This window comes from Achroia grisella, unplaced genomic scaffold, assembly GCF_030625045.1.
Source record: "Achroia grisella isolate CSIRO2021 unplaced genomic scaffold, CSIRO_AGI_Agris_v1 utg2727, whole genome shotgun sequence".
Lineage (NCBI taxonomy): Eukaryota > Metazoa > Arthropoda > Insecta > Lepidoptera > Pyralidae > Achroia > Achroia grisella.
Genome location: NW_026712762.1, coordinates 28,028 through 52,107, shown reverse-complemented (window position 1 = coordinate 52,107; position 24,080 = coordinate 28,028). Strand labels below are relative to the sequence as shown.

At 36.5% G+C, this 24,080-nt stretch overlaps 1 protein-coding gene across 3 annotated transcripts in view; it reads left to right on the top strand.

Moving 5' to 3' along the window:
• The window catches only part of LOC131843047 (ras-related protein Ral-a), a 38,370-nt gene that overhangs the window by 4,570 nt on the left and 9,720 nt on the right, over positions 1-24,080 (top strand). For 2 of the 3 annotated variants that reach the window (XM_059191638.1, XM_059191640.1), the window contains exons 2-4: positions 18,961-19,140; positions 21,453-21,613; positions 22,693-22,867. In XM_059191638.1, the coding sequence (XP_059047621.1) occupies positions 18,961-19,140; positions 21,453-21,613; positions 22,693-22,867 (516 nt within the window). Of the gene's footprint in view, positions 1-18,960; positions 19,141-21,452; positions 21,614-22,692; positions 22,868-23,706; positions 23,952-24,080 lie in introns of those variants that run through there. The other variant, XM_059191639.1, reaches the window with a different exon arrangement.

The following is a 24,080-nucleotide window of genomic DNA, read 5'->3' as shown; positions in this document are numbered from 1 at the left end:
AGCAATTGACGCTGGACAAATTAAGCGAAATGGCCGATCGCATACATGAAAATATGCGATTTAATACAACAATGCAATCAACAGGCACCGCTGACGTAAATACGGTCACACACCTGTCTTCACAACTCGCGACGCTGCAATTAGAAGTTGCTGCACTACGCGAAACTCGCTCGCGACACATAAACCGACGCAGCAATTTCCGATCTAGATCAAATTCGCGCCGTCGGTCAGCGCATAGACAGAGTAATAATTATTGCTATTATCATCGTAGATTTAAAGAAAAGGCATATAAATGTGACCTGCCGTGCTCCTGGAACCATAAAAGACAGCCGTCGGAAAACTAGGCTCAGCACAGAACAAGGCGGAACTCTGTGCTGTTCACCCGTTTAACCGCCTAGCTATAACCGACTCTAACAGTGGTTATAGATTTTTGGTGGATACCGGAGCAAATATCTCGGTGATCAAAAAGCAAGCACAGACCAATGAGAGCGCTAGCGAATTAAAATTATTCGCCGCAAATGGAACCGTGATAAAGACATACGGGGAAAAAACACTAACCTTAAATTTGGGTTTACGACGTTCCTTCAAATGGAATTTCATCATTGCTGACGTCAAAATGCCTATATTAGGCGCTGATTTTCTAGAGCACTACCGCTTATTGGTAGATATACACGGGAAGAGATTAATAGATAAAGTTACAGAGCTCAAAACGCCTGTAAGTTTCATCAAAGCAAACATTCCCTCTGTTCGCTCCATTGACTCCGAACTGCCTAACTCTATAAGGCAACTTTTGGAAGAATATGAAAAAATCACAAGGCCTACATCAATGAATATTCCCGTAGAGCATAAGATCAAACATCACATCATTACAAAAGGATTTCCCGTATGCGCTCGAGCTCGTCCTCTTCCTCCAGATAAATATAAGGCTGCCAAAATGGAATTTCAGGACATGATAGAAATTGGCATATGCAGACCATCAAGCAGTCCATGGGCTAGTCCACTGCACATGGTAAAAAAGAAAAATGGTGAATGGAGACCATGCGGTGATTACCGCGCATTGAATAATATTACCGTACCGGACCGATATCCACTTCCAAGGTTATTGGATTTCTCGTATATTGCTAGTGGAAAATCCATCTTCAGCAAAATCGACGTCCGGAAGGCTTATCATTCCATTCCCACTGCAGAGCCAGAGAAAACCGCTATTATAACTCCGTTTGGACTTTTCGAATTTACAAGAATGCCATTCGGTTTAAGAAACGCGGGTCAGACGTTCCAAAGATTTATGGATTCGCTATTCAGAGACTTAGACTTTATTTTTATATTTGTCGATGACATTCTGATAGCCAGCGAGAGCGAGAAGGAACATTACGAACATTTAGAAATTATTTTTACTCGTTTAAATGAAAATGGAATTACAATAAATATGAGCAAATGCGAGTTTTTCAAAAATGAGTTAGATTTTCTTGGTTATCATATAACGAGCCAAGGGATGAAACCGACACAAGAGAAACTAAAAGCAATCGACGATTACCCTAAACCCACGACAGTCAAAGATTTACGTCGTTATTTGGGTATGGTGAATTTTTATAGGCACCTAATTCCACACGCTGCCAAGCATCAAGCTCCGCTCAATGTATTTTTAAGAAATAGCAAGAAAAACGATAAAACAATTATCGTATGGAATACGGAAGCAGAACAAGCATTTCTACAATGTAAACAAGACATGCGTGACGTCACAACTATGACGTTTCCAGAGTCGAACGCAAGGATCGCATTGATGACTGACGCTAGCTTAAAATGTGTTGGCGCAGTTCTTCACCAAAAAATTAAAAACGAATGGAAGCCAATTTCATTTTTCTCCAAATCGTTAACAGAAGCTCAAACGAGATACTCCACCTACGATAGGGAGTTATTGGGAATATATATGGCAATAAAACACTTCAGACGATTAATTGAAGGTCGTGTTTTCACAATATACACCGACCATAAACCACTAACTCATGCTTTTGAGAAGAAACCTTCGGTGGACGAGTCACCTAGAAGGATCAGATACTTGGATTTCATATCACAATTCAGTACAGATATACAGCATGTAAGCGGACACGATAACACGGTTGCCGATGCATTATCACGAGTCATCGAAACAATATCACTTCCAACCGTTATCGACTTATCCGACTTAGAAAAAAGTCAACAGAATGACATTGAGTTACAACAACTCAAAAAGAATAAATCATTACGTATGTCATTAATTCAAGTACCAAATACAAATAAAAAAATATATTGTGACATTTCCACTGAAATAGTACGTCCTTACTTGCCGCCAGATTTCAGAAAAACTATTTTCGAAAGTTACCACAATCTTAGTCATCCTGGTAAAAAAACTACAAGAAAATTAATTGGCAATAATTATATATGGACAAACATGAATACAGATATAAATAAATGGTGTGAATCATGTTTACAATGTCAGAAATCGAAAGTGCATAGACATACAAATTCACCGCTTGGTAAATATTTGCCTGCTACGCGTTTTTCACATGTAAACATTGATATCGTAGGACCATTACCTACTTCGCAAAATAAACGATACATTATCACTATAAACGACAGATGCACTTCATGGCCTGAAGCTTTTCCAGTTGCAGATATAACTGCAGAAACTGTTGCAAGAGTTGTCTACGAGGGATGGATTTGCCGCTTTGGATGTCCAGACTACATCACCTCTGACCAAGGACGACAATTCGAGTCCGACGTTTTCAGAGGACTCGCCAAGTTGATGGGAATTGAGAAAATCCGTACTACACCGTACCATCCACAATCTAATGCAAAAGTGGAAAGATTACACAGAACAATGAAAACAGCATTAGTAGCCAGAGCCAACACAATAAATTGGACAAAAGAATTGCCATCAGTTCTATTCGGACTACGCTCAAGTTATCGACAAGATACTGGTTGCTGCGCCGCCGAACTGGTATATGGCACTACCATCAAGTTACCGGCAAATTTTTTCTATGATGAGCCGAAAATCACGTATGCTGACTTCATAAAAGATATTAAAAATAATATTAGCCGAGTTGCAGCCATCCCACAAAGAGAGAGTACAAATAAAAACATTTTTGTACATCCTCGTTTAATGGATTGCTCACACGTCTTCCTGAGATGTGACAGATTACGTCCAACGTTGACACCACCATACGAAGGACCATTTTTGGTTGTCAAACGCAAAGGAAAAGTATTCACAATCAAGCGTGACGAAAAAGAAACAAATGTGTCAATAGATAGACTCAAGCCAGCATTCATAATAAACAACGAAGCAATTGCTGGCGAGGCAGAAACAGGACACCGCTCGTCAACAGCTGACAGCCGACCTTTGAAAGTGACACGTTATGGACGCACATCTTATCCTACAGTGAGATTTAATTTGTAAAAAAAAAAAATTATTAATTTATATTGTTCATAATTAACTTTTATAATTTTTTTGTGTGTAATATATATTTTTTTTCTCTCAAGGGGGGAATATCTATGGGACACAGTCACCTAGATACATAAAATAATAAATGCATTTAATAATGTCTAGTAAGACAAATTCAATATTGTCTACTAGGCACTGCTGTATCTAAACTGTGTCACCCCACCTTACATTTTCCTATTGTTATTTAGTATATAAGATCATTATTTCTATGTACACATTGTCAGTTTATCATCATCTGTAATATACATCGTCTCGACCAGCAACATCGTATTATTCACCCGCAACACTCCAAAATCCATAATAATAGAAAAAAAGACCTGAATTAGCGGAACAGGTAAGAAAGACGCTATTGGCAAGCAGTAGGTTAGTGCAGACTATAAATACTATTAATAAAGTAAACGGACGTCAAATAAAACAGTCCTCTGTCCCATTGAACAGTCCTCTGTATTATAAATTTCCAGAGGACTGTTGTACAGAGAACTGTTATTTTTACGTAAAAATGTCATACCACGTATCAGTTTAAATATTACTTCACAACACAGAAACAGGTCTAAATTATCACTCTGAGCAATTTTTTTATTAAATAAATATAATTATAACACATAAAACACTGTAAAATAGACTTACCAGAGGAATGTTCACTCAACATTACAGAGATGTGGCTCCCACACAGACGCGAAGTTTTCACTGCGCAAAATCTTGGAGACTTGTTCAGCATGACGACCGAGTAAACTTCACACTGTTAACGTTCCATTTCACGCGAAATATACCCATAATAGTGTTTAATATTTTTGTGGCGCGATATTCAAATTGTGACAGTGGACTGTTCACAAATGTATCGGACAAAATTCGAACACTAGATTTTAGTAAAAAAAAAATCTCTAAAATTATAATTAGTTTTTGTTCACATGCATTCAATATTCTTTATGTGCATAGACTTATAAGATTTTACATTTTTAAATACAACTAATAAAAACCGAACCAAATCATACTCGATCCGGAATTAGGACATAACAGAGGACTGTTTTTAGAGACTTTCAGACCAATTTTATGAAATAATTATGATTCTAGATATTGATTAAGCTTGGCTCCTTAAATAACAGGTTATATATTATGTGTTTTAATAAATAAAACTATACATTAATATAGGCAAAGTAAAAAAAAATGCTTGGACCATGATTTTCCTGTTAGTGGAGAAAGGCCCATATAACAAGATCTACCTAGTTTGGTACTAGATGTGTTAACAATTACATTGTTATCTGTATTCATTTATGAGACTCCATAATCAGAATAAAGAACTTTCCAGATAAATTAGGATAATCATAAAAAGAGTGTAAAAATGTATTAACAATATATTGATAAGATTATAATTTCATTTTATTAATACTTGCTAAACTGTTAGTGCAGGCGGTGCACCATTCCATTATCATGCCTAAAACAAAGGATTCATGTAGAAATAGAATTAGGAATAATCTTTATTCATATAAACTCATTACAAGCACTTTTGAATAGGCATATATTGATTCTACCACTCATTCGGAATGCAGATTCATCACAACAAGAATGAGCAAGAAACTTGTGTGTTGCTCTTTTAAAAAGATGTTTTTTTATATAAATAATTATAGTATAACAAGTAAGATGAGGCATGCGATAATCAACATAGAAATCGCTAGACACTCCATAAGATAATATTGTCAGTGCTATGGATTTTTAATTTTTCTATAAAAACATTATTATCGTTACAGAACTCTTAATGTTTATAGTAAGCTTTTTTGCAAAGGAAGTGTTTTATATGACACTAGCTTTTGCCCGCGACTTCGCTCGCGTTAATTTATCCTCTTAGGGGTGGAATTCGTCGTAATCCTTTCTTAAGGGATGCCAACGTCATAGTAGCTTTATGCATGCAAAGTCTCAAGCCGATCGGTTTTAAATTGACAAAGTTGCATACAAACTTTCATCCCCTATTTTATCCCCTTGGGGGAAGAATTAATCAAAATCCTGTCTTAGCGGATGCCTACGTCATAACATCTACCTGCATGCCAAATTTCAGCCCGATCCGTCCAGTGGTTTGTCTGTGCGTTGATAGATCACTATGTCAGTCACTTTTGAGTTATATATATGTAGATTTTAATATTTTTAGGCTGATTTATAACAGACTCTGGTATTTGGTTGAATGTGAACATACTCATTATGTTTCATGATGCTCACAAACTTTTCTATTCCACATAATTGCAATTCTCTATTATGCATTCAGTTGGCGACAGTTGCGCAGCAATTTGAGCATTGTCTCGTGGCAGATTTCTATTTCTGCGCCGTTCATGTGGAAAATTCTATTAGGTTAACATGTTGTATGTGTTTTTATGCAGCAGTTGGTATCTATTATGTTGGATGGGTAGTTGCCACAACATGCGATCGTCTTACGAGTTTTAAGACTATATTTTTTGTTTGACTTGAATGACAAATGATTACCTATTTGATGGAAAGTGGCGACCGTGCATTTATTACTAGCTGTTTACTAGCTTTTTACTAGCCGTACACGCGACTTTGGCCGCGTGGAATAGTGACCATGACCAAATAAAGAATAAATACATTATAATATAACCCAATAAAGCAAAAGGAACAAGTTTCATCGTTCCAATTTGAAAACTTACGAATTTCCATTCAAACTTTCATCCCCTATTTTATTTTAAGGATAAAATTTATACAATATTTAAGTGTTATATTTATTTATGTAATAAATCTAACAAGGAGTAACTTAGGCTACTTTTATTTTAGGAAAATAAAGTTAAATTCCACGCGGGCGAAGTCGCGGGAACAGCTAGTAATAAATAAAAAATAAATATAATAGACAATGTATGGCGCTATGCTATGCTATGGACCACACATTCCATGACCAATGACCAATAAACAGCAATAATATCACAAAAGGATCACACTATATATTGTGGCCCATTGTACCTCGGATGGCAATGTATGAATCAGTCACAGGATACTTATGTATTTATATTATACACTTAATAACTTACAGGTCTGCTCTAATCACTACGACTGATATAATCTTATTGTGTATTAGCTGTACCCGCGACTTCGTCCGCGTGGAATTTAACTTTATTTTTCTAAAATAAAAGTAGCCTAAGTTATTCTCTATTATATTAGCTACCTGCCAAAAAAAATCACGTCAAAATCGGTCCCGCCATTTCAGAGATTACCGGGAACAAACAGACAGACAGACAAAAATTGTAAAAAATGTTATTTTGGTGTATGTACCGTAAATAGTAAATAGTAAAAAACGGTTATTTCAATATTACAAACAGACACTGCGATTTTATTTATATGTATAGATGACTAGTTGAACTGTCTGTTAATTAATTACAGACGAGCAGGTCTCGTGTCATTGTTTGCGGTCACCGTAGTCAATGAACGCCTTGACATTATTTTTAAACGCATGACTTCACAGCTTCACTCTCGCCTTCATGACCAACTCTTAAATTACATAATAACATCTCACAATTCACAGCGCCATCTAGTCCCAAGCTAAGCAGAACAGTTATGAGTACCAACATCAATATTCTCATACCATCATCATCAAAACCACCAACATCTTCTTTGTTTTGTTATTTTGTTTAGTCTTTTGTTATTTATTTTGTTTTACCTTCATTGTTGTTTTGTTTTGTTCTTTTACTTCTGTTTTATATTGTTTTGTCTTCGTTATTATTTTATGTTCTCTTATATTAATAATTTTATATTTATAAAAATGTATATATTACAATTGCGCAATCCAAATTTTACATCCAATAAAATCGTCCAATCATCATTATCATCATTATTGTAATTTTATAACTAATTAGTATATACTTTCAATTTTCTTTGTTTCGTTCTGTCAAATGTTGAAACAAATATTTATATTATTTTGGTTTGAAGGAAGAAGGAAGAAAAGGTAAAAAGAGAGTGTATTAGGAGTAACTTAGAAAAATTCTCTAATTAACTATTTTTTAAATTCCACGCGGACGAAGTCGCGGGTACAGCTAGTCTGACATATAATATTAGTCTGGTTAGTTCTGTTTACATACAACGGTAAATGCGACCTTGGTGGTTTAACGGTTTTCCGATGGGTTTGATTCTTGCACAATATTTTTATGTAATTTACAAAGCCAGTTTATATTTTATCAAATCAAAAGTCATTAATATTTTATCAAATCAAGTCAAAACAAAAATCATTTATGCATGCAGGACGTTTAAGCCGCTTATGCATTATTGTCGTTTGTAATCGTTTAGAGATTAATATTTACTCAATAAATATGTTTTATCGAGTAAAGCCTATTAATTAATTATTGGATTTAATAATATAAGCATGTGAGACCGCAAATATTCAGTGTGGAAACCTGACCACCGACTTTTATTAGTGAAAATTCACCCAACAGGGTGTAGCATAGAGATGTGCTAACTCGTAATAAAATTGACTCGAGTTAACTCGAGTTGATAGTCAGGTAACTCGAGTTACCTGGAAATAACAGTTTTTTTCTTTGTTTTTCGAACCATTCAAATGTTTTTGGCCGCAGCTAGCCTTGAAAGGTTTACCGAACCTTAAGGGGCGAGTAGAAATGTCACTTCAAAGCCGCGGAAGGGACTTATGGAACGTAGCATGGCTGCAGGTCAACTTCTCCTATTTGAGTGCAATTTTTTTAATATGATTCAATAACGAGCTCGTGTTTCCTACATATTTAAAATGAATCTGAGCAATTTTTACATTTTACACTTCTACTCACTGGCGATTCGAAATAAATAAGGAATTTCCTCTTAAGTCCCGATATTTATAAAAAAATATTAATAATTCTTCCAACTCGAGTTGGTAGAATTCAACTCGAGTTAACTCTAATTCAGCGTAACTCGAGTTGACACATCTCTAGCGACACTCCCGCGTACACTTAGGTTGTAGAATGAACTTCCTGCCGAGGTTTTCTCACGAGACTACAGCATGGGGTTCTTCAAGAAGGGTATATTAAGTTTTCTTAAGGGTCGGCAACGCGCACGTGACACCCCTGGTGTTTCAGGCGTTCATAGGCTACGGTAACAGTTTACCATCAGATGGGCCGTATGCCTGTTTGCCACAATAGTAGTATAAATAAAAAATCTCTAGTGTAGCAGTTTCAACAACCAAACTGACAAGTCTAACAATCATTGTTTTGAGTTCTAATATATTGTTGGAGCCCTGCAATATTTATTTTTATTATTATTTATGTATCTTTCATGTACAGACAGCAATACATTTTTATTTGTGAACTAGCTGTTCCCTCGATTTCGTCCGCGTGGAATTTAACTTTATTTTTCTAAAATAAAAGTAGCCTAAGTTAGTCCTTATTACATCAGTTACCTGCCAAAAAAGGTTTCGTCAAAATCAGTCCAGGCATTTCAGAGATTAACCTGAACAAACAGACAGACAGGCAGACAAAATTGTAAAAAATGTTATTTTGACGTATGTACCGTAATTATATTCATATGCATGTAGTAAAAAACTGTTATTTCAATATTACAAACAGACACTCCAATTTTATTTTTATGTATAGATGTATAGATAATGGAATGGTGCACCCGTCTGCGCTAACGGTTTACGCTGGCAATGCACCTGTAGAATATGATAAGATATTCTACGCAAACCACCATTTCATTATCCTACATTAAAAAAAAAAGGTTGTGTTGTTACAGATTGATGTCAGAATAGGTCAGATTATCTTATATATAGAACACGTCACACTGTCCCGTCATCCCCTCCGATCGATCCCCCGTCCAATTCAAACGGGGATCGAAATTACGACGGCCTGAGCCGAGGTTCGAACCCCTAGTGGTGCCCTCAGACTAAAGTCATATCCGTCAGGCAGGAGTAGGCCTTCTGCCGCTTCATAAGTCCTTCCGCGGGTTTGCAGTGTCATCTGCACTCGCCCCCTAACGTCCGGTGAAGCTGTAAAGGCCAGCTACGGCCAACAGCATTAGAGTAGTCCGAAAAAAAAAATGTCCCGACATCCATTCAGTCCGTGTCGGATGTCAAACAGAGAGGTCGTATAATTAACATGTGGAAATCATTTGTGAGTGCGTATTGTGTAGTACATAGATTGTGAACACGCAATGATTCATCATCGACTGTGAATTAATCACTTTACTTACTCATCATTCATTATCTTCCACCAGATTCTGTGAACGTCGAGGGATGATGAGTTTCATTTAATCCGTTCATGACTCACTTTACAACATAATCTGTTTTTTTAATCACTACGACAGATTTAGTCTGATTGTGTATTTAATATTTTAATTCTAAAGTTAGTGCTAGTTGGTAGTTTATATTCACACATTTGGACTTGATTTTTTTTTATTCAAATTATTTAAAAGATGAACAGGCAAGGTTCTTGCTTGTGATGAGACAGCGTTCAAAATGAGCGGTAGTTTAAAAAAATATGACTATACTAAAGTGCTTAGTTTGTTTGAATAAATAATTTCTATTTCTATATTAATAATTTCGTCAAAGGGCACGGTAGACTCGAACGAAACCTTATGTGAATAACAAAACATAAAAAAATATTGATTTCGAGTCGACAACATATATCCGCAAAATTCGGATTATGGAGTATTTCGTTAAATTCTAATGACACTGACAAACAAACCGCAGTCGCCATCTTTTCATTTCACTAGCATTTTCTTCGATCGTTGACGTTTCGCGAAAATATTGTTTTTGACACTTTTTTATGATAAAATAGTTTGTATGTGTTTTTTCTTTAAACCTGAAATTGGCCGATTGCGAGACAAATTTGGCAATTTCATTTCATTTCATTTCATCAACTAACTCGCAAATTGTTAATTGGTACTTGATACATTGCGCTTTTCTGATAAATATAATATAATTATATTTATCGCGAAAGCTCAATGGTAATGGATATTATAGTGTACAATCATCTTCCGTTGGACATAAAATATCTAAGTGGAAGAATGTATATAGGCTTGGCAGTTTGACAATGTATTTTATGACATAAATGAATATTTTAGTACAATAAAATTCAAAAAATTCAAATGTGTTATAAAATATTTTCTTTGTAAAAAAGCTTATTATAAAATTGAAGAATTTATAAATGATAATAATGTTTTTGTATAAAATATCTAACTTAAAATTCATAGCGACGTCAATTATATTATTTACAGCATAGGCTGTACCGATTCCGAGAGGCTTCTACCCATTATTAATAATCTCCTCCCCTCAGTGCTTGAGTACCACTGGAGTCACATGATGACGTGATGCTATTCTGTTATGTAGACCATTATTACCACTTACCATCAGGTGGGCCGTATGATAGTTTGGTGGTTCAACTACGTAAAAAAACTTTAATTTCTCATAATGATTTATTACAAGGCAAGCAGAATATCTTTTTAAAGTGAAACCATTTTAAATTGAATTGAAAGTTACTGTCATTAAGCATTCACCATTTTTAAAACTGGCCACCCTCCTACCATTTGCGCAATCTACATATATAAAGTTCTAATATGTGCATTAGGTACTAGTAAAATCCACTTAAAACTTAACCTTATAACTTTATCATAAGGTTTAATTTGAACAGATCATCACCAAGATTTAGGGTCGAATCTCCTCGGGTCTAAACAAATCAAAGTTGAATGGTAAATGCTAGTCATGGTCTATTATTGGGTCTTTCATATTTGGCGCAAAACAGATTAGCGTTTCTCTGGCGTTGTATCACATAAATCGGTCTCTTGCGGTAATATCAAACAAGAGAAAACTGTCTCAAAATTCAAAATATCTTTATTCAGGTAGGTCTATTACAGACTCTTATGATATGTCTAATCTACCGTCAGTACGGAATGATTTCGAGATGAGAACTGACAAAAACTCAGCTCCTATTCTTTTCAAATAAATGTTGTACATGTGTACAATAATACAGATTCATTTTGAAGATCAAATTTGGGAGAAGTAAAGAAACCACCAGCATATGCTATTGCAAAAGCGGTTAGGTTCATAACCTGAACAGACCAGTCCCCACAAGCATCTCTTCAGGAGTTTGACGGATGAGACGTCTGCCTATATTTTATAGAATTAGGTGTTATTTTGTCGCAATATGAGCGACTCAATAACACTCGGAATTTGATCACCAATAGAGATAGTAATGCTTTCAGCAACGGTGGTCAGGTTACTGCACTGTTTGTGGTCTCACACATGCTAATGGTAACGGAATTAAACTAAATAATATAAATCCATTAAGTAGTAATACCTGTCTGTTTATTTGTTTCCATTTTCAAGCCTAAACATTTCCTGTCGATCGATCTCCTATACCATTTCAACAGGAATCTAAATTACGATGGCCTAAGCCAAGTTTCGAACATCTAGCGGTTCCCTTAGACCAAAGACATATCCACCAGGCAGGAGTTGGCCTTCAGTCACTCTATAAGACCTTCCGCGGGTTGGAGTCTACTCTGCACTCCACTCCATTTTAGTCCAGTGAATCTGTAACGATTAAAGAGTTGGCCTTCAGTCACTCTATAAGACCTTCCGCGGGTTGGAGTCTACTCTGCACCCCACTCCATTTTAGTCCAGTGAATCTGTAACGATTAAACAGTTGGCCTTCAGTCACTCTATAAGACCTTCCGCGGGTTGGAGTCTACTCTGCACTCCACTCCATTTTAGTCCAGTGAATCTGTACTAATCAGTTGTAGCCTAGTATTAGACTAGATGGCGATGTGAGAATTGTCCAGTGTTATTATTATTGTTGTTGTTTCGTTAGGTCTTTGTTTGTTTATGATAATGAAATGGTGCATCCTGTGCTAACGGTTTACGCTGGAGAGGCATCAGTAGAGGATGATAAAATGAGCATGAGGTCAGGTCAGATAACCCATCGTGATAAATTGATCTTTAATTTAGGGTGGATGTTTCCCAGGTGGACTGCGTGGAGGTCAAGCTGGCATTATACATTGCTAGTAATGGAATCAAGAGTCCACATTAACAATCTCCTTTCCCCTGATTTATTGGGACTAGATGGCGCTGTGTGAATAGACCAGGGTTGTTTTTTTTAGTCTTGCTTAAGTTTCAAAAGAACAGCAATGGTTTAATTTGATATTGCGGTAGATTCCAGAGTAGACCTGCAGTCTGTTTATCTATGGTTTTACGTCCACTGGTGTGATGATTAGCAATGATTGTAAGTCTAAACTATATGGTTTACAAGGTCAGCACTTTTCCGCGTCCGTCTGTATTGTCATGCAATAAGCGTGGCATGTTTAATGTGACCATTTATTAATCTCGCTAAAATGGGACACCTATAAATATTCAAGAGCCTGAGATTGTCTAAATTTACCACTGTCTCACCTATGCCACCAACTGACACGCTTTGCAAGATGTCTTTCGGTGAAAAAACAGAGAAATTAGAGGGTATAACACCGTAGTCCTTCGATATACCAACGCACGAACATGTCCCAAGGGCGTAAAAATGTGTCTCAATGAATTTACTTAAGTAAGTATCTCGCTGATCGATCCCCCATCGAAGTCAAACGGGGATTAAAATTAATTACTACGGCCTGTCGAGATTTGCACCCTTAGCGATGCCCCCAGAGTAAAGTTGTATCCATCTTGCCTTAAGGCCCATAAGACCTTCCGCGGGTATGCAGTTCTATCTAATCAGGTCTCCTATCGTCTTGTAAAGGACAGCTGGCCTTTACAGCTTCACCGAATCATTAGAACAGTTTGAAAAAGTTCTTGTTTTATTTTTACCTAACTGTCTCACTCATGTTTTCTTTATTTAATTTTTCTATTAGTGTACGTGTAACCTACACTTTTACACATATAAAAACTTGTAAGTGTGTCTCTTTTGCTCTTGAAACAAAGAAATAAAAATATTTTTTATTCAATTTAATTTAATATAAGCACTTTTGATTTGAATAGTCTCATTTTTTTATTCTACCACTCATTAGCTGATAAATTAATAAATATCCCTGGACAATTAACATACAGCCATCTAGTCCCACGGTAAGCAGAGCTTGTGTTATGGGTACTAGACAACTGATATAAATAAATAGATTTTTGTTTATGTTCTGATATGTGGATAAATTGAATATGGGACTGTCCCACCAAAAGCGGTACGAATGGCCACAATAAGCATGCTACGCTCTCAGTAGAGCGACTGTATGCCCCCATTATTCGTTACTATCGTGTTAATAAATATCACTGTGTCCTCATCTAAAACCCTGAGTTTAATGCCATTTCCACATTACTATGTAATGTAACCACTATCACGTAGGTAATAAGGGTGAAATTACAACTAAATTGTAGTATAATTATTTATATTATGGGTCCTAAAGCAGATTAATTAGCACGGAAAATGTTTTAAATGTATATTAACTAAGCCACAATGCAATCTACATCAAAATTATGTATAATAGAAGTAAAGATTTTTGTTTGTTTGTTCTTTTATGTAATTTTTCTGATTCTAATGATAATTTCAATTGTAATGCCCAGGACTGTAAATGGATCTAGTTTTTTTTTATATGTATAATAACTTCAAATAATATAAGTTAAAATATCTTTGTTCTACAAGTAGGAACTAGAGTGTTTTTTTTATGGATACTTATGGAATGATGTACCTACCTGCGCTAATGGTATACACTGGCTGGGCACCAGTGGAGGATGATAAAATGATCATGAGGTCAGGTCAGTTATCCCATAGCGTGGCAAATTCCCCAGGAATATATCACGTTTTCCAGGCGGAATTGCGTGAAGGTCAACCGAGCGTTTCAGTTGGGACTGGGGGCCCTTTGTATCCTCGGCCTCTGGGCTGCAGCCCAAAAAAGCCTTAGGTAGATCCGCCCCGGGATAAGGAAGAAGCAGATAAGGGAAAATAATGCGTCTGATAATTATTGCTACGACGACAAATATATATTTTAAAAGCCATTTATGTTACGTGAGTCCATAAATTAATTAGTCAAGCATCTTATACAGATGATGTTTATAATTATAGATTCGCTTTTTTCCTTTAGCGGTGGCAACGGATTGCCATTGGCTGTTTCAACAAACTGCTGTTTTTCCTCAATACGTTCAACCACTTTATATAATATACGGTTTCGTAGATTTTCTATTGGATACAAAACGGTTCAGAAATTATATAAATTTAGCCAATTTTATATACATAAGTCCATAATCGCCAAATTGGGTATTCTTAATTGCAGTTTCTAAAAAATATCATCTATGCCAGGAAGAATATAGACAGTTTCAAGAGTGTTAGTGATTGCACCAATAAAAGCTTACGTAACAATAACAAACTGATTTTACCTAAATGTCGTTTGGCTAAAGTTAGTAATTCGTTTTATGGCAATTGCGTAAGGTTTTGCAATAAAATACCAGAGTCTGTTATAAATCTGCCAGAAAAATGATTTAAATGTCAAATTAAACAGTTTCTTTGCAAAAAAGCTTACTATAAAATTGAATAATTCGTTAACGATAATAATGTTTTTATAGAAAAACTAAATCCATAGCACTGACAATATTATCTAATTACACTAATAATGAGTGCGTAGCGATTTCTATGTTGATTATCGCATGCCTCTTACTTTTTATACTGTAATTATTCATATAAAAAAAACATCTATTATAAAGGGCAACACACAAGTTTCTTGGTCATTCTTCTTGTGATGAATCTGCATTCCGAATGAGTGATAGAATCAAAATATGACTATTCAAAAGTGCTTGTAATGAGTTTATTTGAATAAAGATTATTTCTTTCTTTCTTTCAAACTTATGTTTCCGTATAAGGCTCTTTAGACATTGGGATCCCTTTTTTTTTTATGATAATGGAATGTTGCACCCTGTGCCTGCGATTACGCGCTACCTATATACTGCTAATTATAGAGGTGAACATAAAAAAAATCTTAGAATTCAATTCGACAATCTCGGTCACACCGCATGTACGTGTATGTATCGGTCTGGGTGTTTGCTATGTATAATATGTATGTATTTACGAAAAAAAAAATGTATTTGTATCAGTTGTCTAGTGCCCATAACATACGCTTTAGCTAGCTTTACTTGGGTCTAGATGGCGCTGTGTGGATTGTACTGAGATTATATTATTATTAAAAATCTCCTGTAACTAGGTTGAAGTCCCATTAATAGAGGTAATTCAATACAAAAGTACCGGGAGCTCATTGCAACTCTCAATAATAGAGGTGTCTCTCTTATCCAGGTCCCACTTAACCAGGTTACACTGTATTAGACTAGAGATGAAACGGATAGCAGTTTGGCCAGATACCGGATATTCGGCCAACCATGTGACCGAATAGCCTGATATCCGGCGGAACATAGCTAATTAATAAATTCATATAGTTCTATAACAGTCATTTACTATCGAGTGATTAAAAATTTTAAACTAAAACTGATTTTATTCGTTATGTAATACTAAGACTAACTAAATAAAGCAAATCATCATCATCATCGCAGTCCGGAAGACGTCCACTGCTGGACATAGGTCTCCCCCAAAGATCTCCACGACGAGCTAAAAATTATTTGAAAATAAATTTTTTTACCCATTTTTTTGGGTAGGTTGCCTATCCGGTTGAATAGTAGTTATCCGGTATTCGGCCGGATAGTATTAAGGCCGTCGGATAGGCCGGATACCGGATAGTTACTGGATATCCGTTTCATCTCTATATTAGATTTAGCCATGACGTATATATCGCAGGAATTGTTCAGAACACTTCTATGTTATCAGTTATCAATAAAGGAATGTCATTGTACCAGTTTACGCATCACCGACGTGTATTTGTAAAATAATTTCTAATGTAGCGATAAAAAAACCCGTCCTAGACTCGCTTTCTATGTTTTAATTTAAAAAATAATTTGCATAGAGGAAAAAGAGTTAGTCTTGTAAATCTTAATTTAATAAAAGCGAAAGTCAGTCTGTCCATATCCTTTTTATTGTTATTATTAACTAGCTGATCCCGCGGTTTCACCTGCAAAAAACTTATGTTGTTCTGATATATAAGCTAAGCTAACTGTAAAGTTTCATCAAAATCTATTCAGTAATTTTTGCGTGAAAGCCTAACAAACATCCCTAATTTCGCATTTATAATATTATTCTGATATATAAGCTAAGCTAACTGTAAAATTTCATCAAAATCTATTCAGTAATTTTTGCGTGAAAGCCTAACAAACATCCCTAATTTCGCATTTATAATATTATTCTGATATATAAGCTAAGCTAACTGTAAAGTTTCATCAACATCTATTCAGTAATTTTTGCGTGAAAGCCTAAGAAACATCCACCAATTTCGCATTTATAATATTATTCTGATATATAAGCTAAGCTAACTGTAAAGTTTCATCAAAATCTATTCAGTAATTTTTGCGTGAAAGCCTAAGAAACATCCCTAATTTCGCATTTATAATATTATTCTGATATATAAGCTAAGCTAACTGTAAAATTTCATCAAAATCTATTCAGTAATTTTTGCGTGAAAGCCTAAGAAACATCCCTAATTTCGCATTTATAATATTATTCTGATATATAAGCTAAGCTAACTGTAAAGTTTCATCAAAATCTATTCAGTAATTTTTGCGTGAAAGCCTAACAAACATCCCTAATTTCGCATTTATAATATAAGTAAGGATTACAGCCGTATGAAGTCGGGACACGTCGCTAGTTTAAATAACTGTACTGGCAAATGTATAATGCCAATAGTTCAGATAAGTCATTGTAGCTGTCTCTCGGCGGGCTAGCGTTCAAATCCAGTCAAGGGCACCCACCAAATTGGGTGTTGGTCGTGACTTATCTGATACGATGCGCACGCGCAGGTTGTCGGCACCGGTCCTGACTCGCCCACGCTCGATCGTGCCTAGTGATGAACAATACTATATCTTGATAGTGGGGCTGCCTCTGCCACAGTTTTACGATTAATAATGAAATATTAAAATAAAGAAAAGAAGGAAAGAAAAAATATTTATTCAGTGCTTTTTACCAATGTTACAATATAAATGTCTATACAATTAAACTTCATTTAACATGTAGATAATTAAAATAAACATAAAATAATCATTTTTTACATACATATATATATAGGCACTGAAATGGCTCCACTCAGCTTTATTGTATGTCCTATGTACAGCTGATTTTCATCAATCATGATAATAATGATATCACTGAAAATCATCGCTGCAGTGACACGCTGCGGCATCAGCTGAGTGGAGGCCCTTTCAGCTCATACCGCGATATTAGCTTTTAAGTTTTTCTATATTTTTAATCTGTATTATACTATGTTGAATAATTGCCTTGCCTTTATCCCATTATTTGTGGTCGGCGCAGTATGTCATTCTCTTCCACTGCTCTCTATCGGTCGTCATATCTGAGCATACTCTTCTTTTATTCATATCATCTTTCACACAATCCATCCATCTTTTCTTAGGGCGTCCCCTCCCTTTACATCCTCCATTATACTATGTTGAATAGATGATTATTATCAATTTAGGTATAAATGTTTTAATCTCTTTGAATACATTTAAAAAAAAACCAAAGTACTTTTTTAAATTAAAAATATACCTGAGTAATTCACACAGCGCCATCTAGCTCAAGCTAAGCAATATTTTGGTTTGAATGCTCTTTTTCTTAAATATATACTGTACATAACCCACACCGACAGCCTCGGTGGTCTAGTGGTTTAGCACACCGCTTTACTATCCGATGGTCATGGGTTCGATTCCTCGCACGGTACAAACATTTGTATTCATGAGTATCGTATGATTGCTTGTATCGGTCTGGGTGTTTTCTAAGACAAAGTGTATAATATGTATTTATTTACAAAAAAAATGTATCCATGTATTAGCCTACATCCGGTCTTAGCCGGGCTAGTTTAGTCTTGCGGAAAAACCTCGGCAGGTAGATAATTCCACAATCTAAGTGTACGCGGGAGGAAGCTCTTCTGAAAGCGCACTGTCCGAGATTTTCATCCCACAAAGTCACCTTACTGGATATTTTTTAGTCTTTAGTCTTAGCCGGGCTAGTTTAGTCTTGCGGAAAAACCTCGGCAGGTAGATAATTCCACAATCTAAGTGTACGCGGGAGGAAGCTCTTCTGAAAGCGCACTGTCCGAGATTTTCATCCCACAAAGTCACCTTACTGGATATTTTTTAGTCTTTTTAGTCTTAGCCGGGCTAGTTTAGTCTTGCGGAAAAACCTCGGCAGATAGATAATTCCACAATCTAAGTGTACGCGGGAGGAAGCTCTTCTGAAAGCGCACTGTCCGAGATTTTCATCCCAGAAAGTCACCTTACTGGATATTTTTTAGTCTTTAGTCTTAGCCGGGCTAGTTTAGTCTTGCGGAAAAACCTCGGCAGGTAGATAATTCCACAATCTAAGTGTACGCGGGAGGAAGCTCTTCTGAAAGCGCACTGTCCGAGATTTTCATCCCAGAAAGTCCCCTTATTGGATATTTTTTAAGGTTAAAACCTTATATTGCAGTGCGACCGTCTCCTGCCAGGCTCCACCATGTCGAAGAAGCCTGCCGCGCAGCCCACGCTGCACAAGGTGATCATGGTGGGATCTGGTGGCGTGGGCAAGTCGGCGCTCACGCTGCAGTTCATGTACGACGAGTTCGTGGAAGACTACGAGCCCACTAAAGCGGACAGCTATCGGAAGAAGGTACAGTTTTGCATCTACAGTATGTTTATTAACAAATTTGAAATTACCGATGTTACCAGCTTTTTGAATTTTTTAAATAATGTTGCATTCTCGGAAATTAATAGAAATTGCAAATTTTTATAGGTTACTTAGAAATAAGGTATGGGTGTCGAGTAAATACCCTTATTTGCCATAAAATTAATAGTGTTAAAACCTGTTTAATTATATTAATAAGGGGCAATAATTAATTTATAAATAGTAATAGTAATCTTAATAGTAATAATATAATCGCGAAAGTTTTGAGTGTGGATGGATGTTTGCTACTCTTTCACGTACAGACTCCTGAACAGATTTTAATGAAACTTAAATTAAATAAGATATTATGTAAATTGAGCGAAATCTAAATAAACTCAAAGGTGACTGACATAATGATCTATCAACGCACAGCCCAAACCACTGGACTGGTCGGGCTGAAATTTGGCCAAAATGCCATTTTTAATCTATATCTAAATATATATAACTCAAAGGTGACTGACATAGTGATCTATCAACGCACAGCCCAAACCACTGGACTGATCGGGCTGAAATTTGGCATGCAGGTATATGTTATGACGTTAGGCATCCGCTAAGACAGGATTTTGATTAATTCTACCCCCAAGGGGATAAAATAGGGGATGAAAGTTTGTATGAAACTTTGTCAATTTTAAACCGATCGGGCTGAGACTTTGCATGTATAAATCTACTATGACCTAAGCATCCCCTAAGAAAGGATTTGATGATGAATTCCACCCCTAAGAGGAGCGAAGCAGCGGGCAAAAGCTAGTATAATAAATGTGAAGTAAGTGTTATGCAGACGGAGTTGTGCGGGTCAGCTAGTGGTAGATAAATGAGTATATACAACAAAATGAAGTCGAAACGAGAGCCTCTCTGTTTTTAAGTCATAGAGCTGTGAGTAGTTTTTCTTTCGTAACACTTGGCCCTTTCATGCGATTGCACTCTCGTTCCCTTATCTTGTATCGTTGTCAGCGCTTGGCTGATGTCGAAACTCCCTGATATTTCTTGATCCGATGCAGCCGACATTGAGTATGTTGTGATTGACGTACTGATAATATCAAAATTATTGCAACATTTCGCCATCGCATATTGTTTAATATCAATCGTATGTTATATGAAATTATAATTCTATTGTTAAATAGTTTTGCCTTCAAGCGTTGTAGGCGTTAACTATCTTTGTTGGAAACTGTTTTATAAACCGACTTCGTCCGCGTGGAATTTAACTTTACTTTTCTAAAATGAAGGTCGCCTAAGTTACTTCTTATTACATCAGCTACCTGCCAATAAAAGTCCCGTTAAGATCGGTCCAGCCATTTCAGAGATTAGCCGGAACAAACAGACAAAATATTGTAAAAAATGTTATTTTGATGTATGTACTGTATTTATATTCGTATGTAGGTTGTAAAAAACGGTTATTTCAATATTACAAACCGACAGTCCAATTTTATTTATATGTATAGATATTTTTTATAAACACTATATTGTTCTTACATGTGACATAAGTCTATATACCAGCGCCGTTTTCTTTTCTCGTCGTCTTGATCTCCTTCCTTCACAATCTTTATATATATTACCTGTCACGTCGTTTATCTTATGATGAGACAGCTTTCCGAATGAGCCGTAGATTAAAAAAAATGTGATGACTATTCAAAAGTGCTTCAATGTAAGTTTATTTGAATAAATGATTTTCTATTCTATTCTATTCTATCCGCGATGGACTCCTAAACTACTGAACCGATTGCAAATTTGATTTGCACATTGTGTGCAGTTTGATCCAACTTGAAAGATAGGATAGCTTACATCTCAGTTTATAGTCGCAATATTATTTTATTCAAGAAGCTTACCCACAGTGAGACGTGGCTGGGTCTGCTAGTAATATTATAAGGAGGACAGGTTTGACTGTTAATTTCCATTGAGTAGGCTCCGAAATTTGTGGACCGATTTCAAAATTTCTTATACTATTAAAATATTTATCGCTGAAGTACATAGGCGATATTTTCGAAAATGTTAGGAATCCGTATGGAAACTTAGTAGTTTAGTTGCGTAGTTAGTAGGTTAGACAGCGACTTTGTTTTATACTATGTAATAATTATACATATAAACCTTCCTCTAGAGTCACTCTACCTACTAAAAATAACCGTTTGCTTAGTTTTAAAGATTTAATTGTACATAGGGACGGACAGACAGCGACAGCGACTTTGTTTTATACTATGTAATGGTCTAAAATCAGGGTTTTGTAAGAAACTCCATGTACTATACTAGACACACTAATTTTACAGGTGGTGCTAGACGGCGAGGAGGTCCAAATTGACATCCTGGACACGGCCGGACAGGAGGACTATGCAGCCATCCGGGACAACTACTTCCGGTCGGGTGAAGGGTTCCTCTGCGTGTTCTCCATCACAGAGCCGGAGAGCTTTGATGCCACACAAGAGTTCAGGTGGGTTTCTCACTACTCTAATATCATCATGATCTAATGAAACAAATTGACAGCCCTGGTGGTGTAGTGGGTACATCACCTTTACTTGCTGATGGTCTCAGTTTTCATTCCGTGCACGGTATAAACGTTTGTATTCCTTAGTTTGATTGTTTGTATCAGTCTGGTGGTACTATGTATATTATGTATGTTTTTAAAAAAATATCTATGTATTTGTATCAGTTGTGTAGTACACATAACATAAGCTTCGCTTAGCTTGGTACTAGATAGCGCTGTGTGAATTGTTCTCAGATTATTATGATTATTAATGAAATATTGTTTGACCTTTCGAATGTCTGTCGTCTGTAGCAGCGACCGAAAGTGAAGAGGCGGTGTGCGCGCTAGCTGTATTATTTCAAATGCATTTAGATCTTATTTCGTTTTAAATAAGGACTTAATTGGTTAAAAAGATTCACGGTTTTGCGGGCACAGATCTGTGACAAGACGGTAATACGGTTTAAGAGGGGTGCACAGATCTGTTGTAAAACTGTTGTAAAGGGTTAAAATTTATTTTTTAAAAACAATAACTTGATTTTTTATAATATTAGCATCAATAACGTCAAATGTTACACTGTACTTTGCAATTTTTTTTTGTACATATAGTTAATAGAAATAATCTTTATTCAAACAAACTCAATACAAGCACTTTTGAATAGTCATATTTTTTTACTTTACCACTCATTCGGAACTCAGTCTCGTCATAAGAAGAATGAGAATTTATTATAATTCTGTAGCTTCTTTTCGTACTATATAATAATATAATGTATAGAATAGAATAGAATAGAAAATCATTTATTCAAATAAACTTACATTGAAGCACTTTTGAATAGTCATTACATTTTTTAATCTACCGCTCGTTCGGAAAGCTGTCTCATCACAAGAAGAACGAGCAAGAAACTTGCGTGTTGCTCTTTTAAATAATTTTATTATTACTTTACATTTTTAAGTTTAAGTGTGTGAATACAAACCACCAATTAGCACTAATTAAAGAACAATGTTTATTGAAATAAGTTAATATTTAAACTGTGCGATTTCGGTGGCAGGGAGCAGATCCTGCGCGTGAAGAACGACGAGAACATACCGTTCCTGTTGGTGGGCAACAAGTCGGACCTGGCGGACAAGCGGCGCGTGCCGCTGGAGACGTGCCGCGAGCGCGCGCAGCACTGGCAGGTGCCCTACGTCGAGACCAGCGCCAAGACGCGCGACAACGTCGACAAGGTACGCGCACGCGCGCTATATCACGCGTACGCACGCTCACGGATGCGCACGCACGCGCGCTCGCACACATACACACACTATTTTCAGTAGGTCCATAGTTCGATCCCCCGTCCAACGGACACGCACGCACAACATTCAGCAGACCCTCCGATCGATCCCCCGTCTAATTTAAAACAGAGATCGATATAAAGACGGCCTGAACCGAGGTTCGAACCCATAGAAGCGTCAAAATCTTTTATACATATAGAATATTTTTTACTTCTTATTCACATAAAAAAAAATATTACTACCTAGTTTCAGTTTTCAGTACTTCAGTTGGCAATAAGGGACAAGAAACTCAGCTTAACTTTTTTTTCTTGCATATAAATACACACAGGCTTACCATAGACAGTACGTCTATGGTAGGCCTGTGTGTATTTATAAACAATCGGTTAAGTTACCGTTGACTTAATTAAGATTTGATTTGGACTAACAAAACAAAAATAAAATACTTTAAACTCTTAGTTTTTAAAGTGATCCATGTGGACCTCAAGGGGAATACGGGATACTTAAAGGGAGTCTACGCCATTGGTTTACGTTGACGAGACAAACAAATGGGGACCCCCAGGGGATGACGGGATACTCAAAGGGGGTCTAGGTTGCGCGGGGAAGGGAGAAATTAAAACATACAATGAATCATTATCTATTTCTAAACTATATCGATACATCATCTTTTGTAACTATAACACTTGTCTATGTTTGTTTGTCTGTGGTGCGGGGGAGTGTTGTACTGTCCATGTTGCCATGTCGTGTGGTGTCGTGTCACGTGAGGTGTTGGCTGACCCGGTATCTCCCCGCAGGTGTTCTTCGACCTGATGCGCGAGATCCGCTCCCGCAAGTCGGACGACAGCCGCGCCACCAACGGCGACCACAAAAACAAGAAGCGCAGGAAAATCAAGTGCGCCATATTGTAGGCCGCGAACACGCCGCGCAGCCATCCGCCGCACGCTCGTCGCACGCGCGACGCACGCACGTCGCACGCACGACGTCTCTTCACGTGTACGACACTCATATGAGAAGGATTATGTTTTACCATACCAGTCGCCATCTTACCGTCGCTCAGTACCGGAGAACTCACGTCGGTATTAACTATCGATTTTCAAAATGATTTGTTAATTTTACTTAGAAATTGTTCTAGTATCTATACGTGCAATAAAATTGAGACATGTCTGTA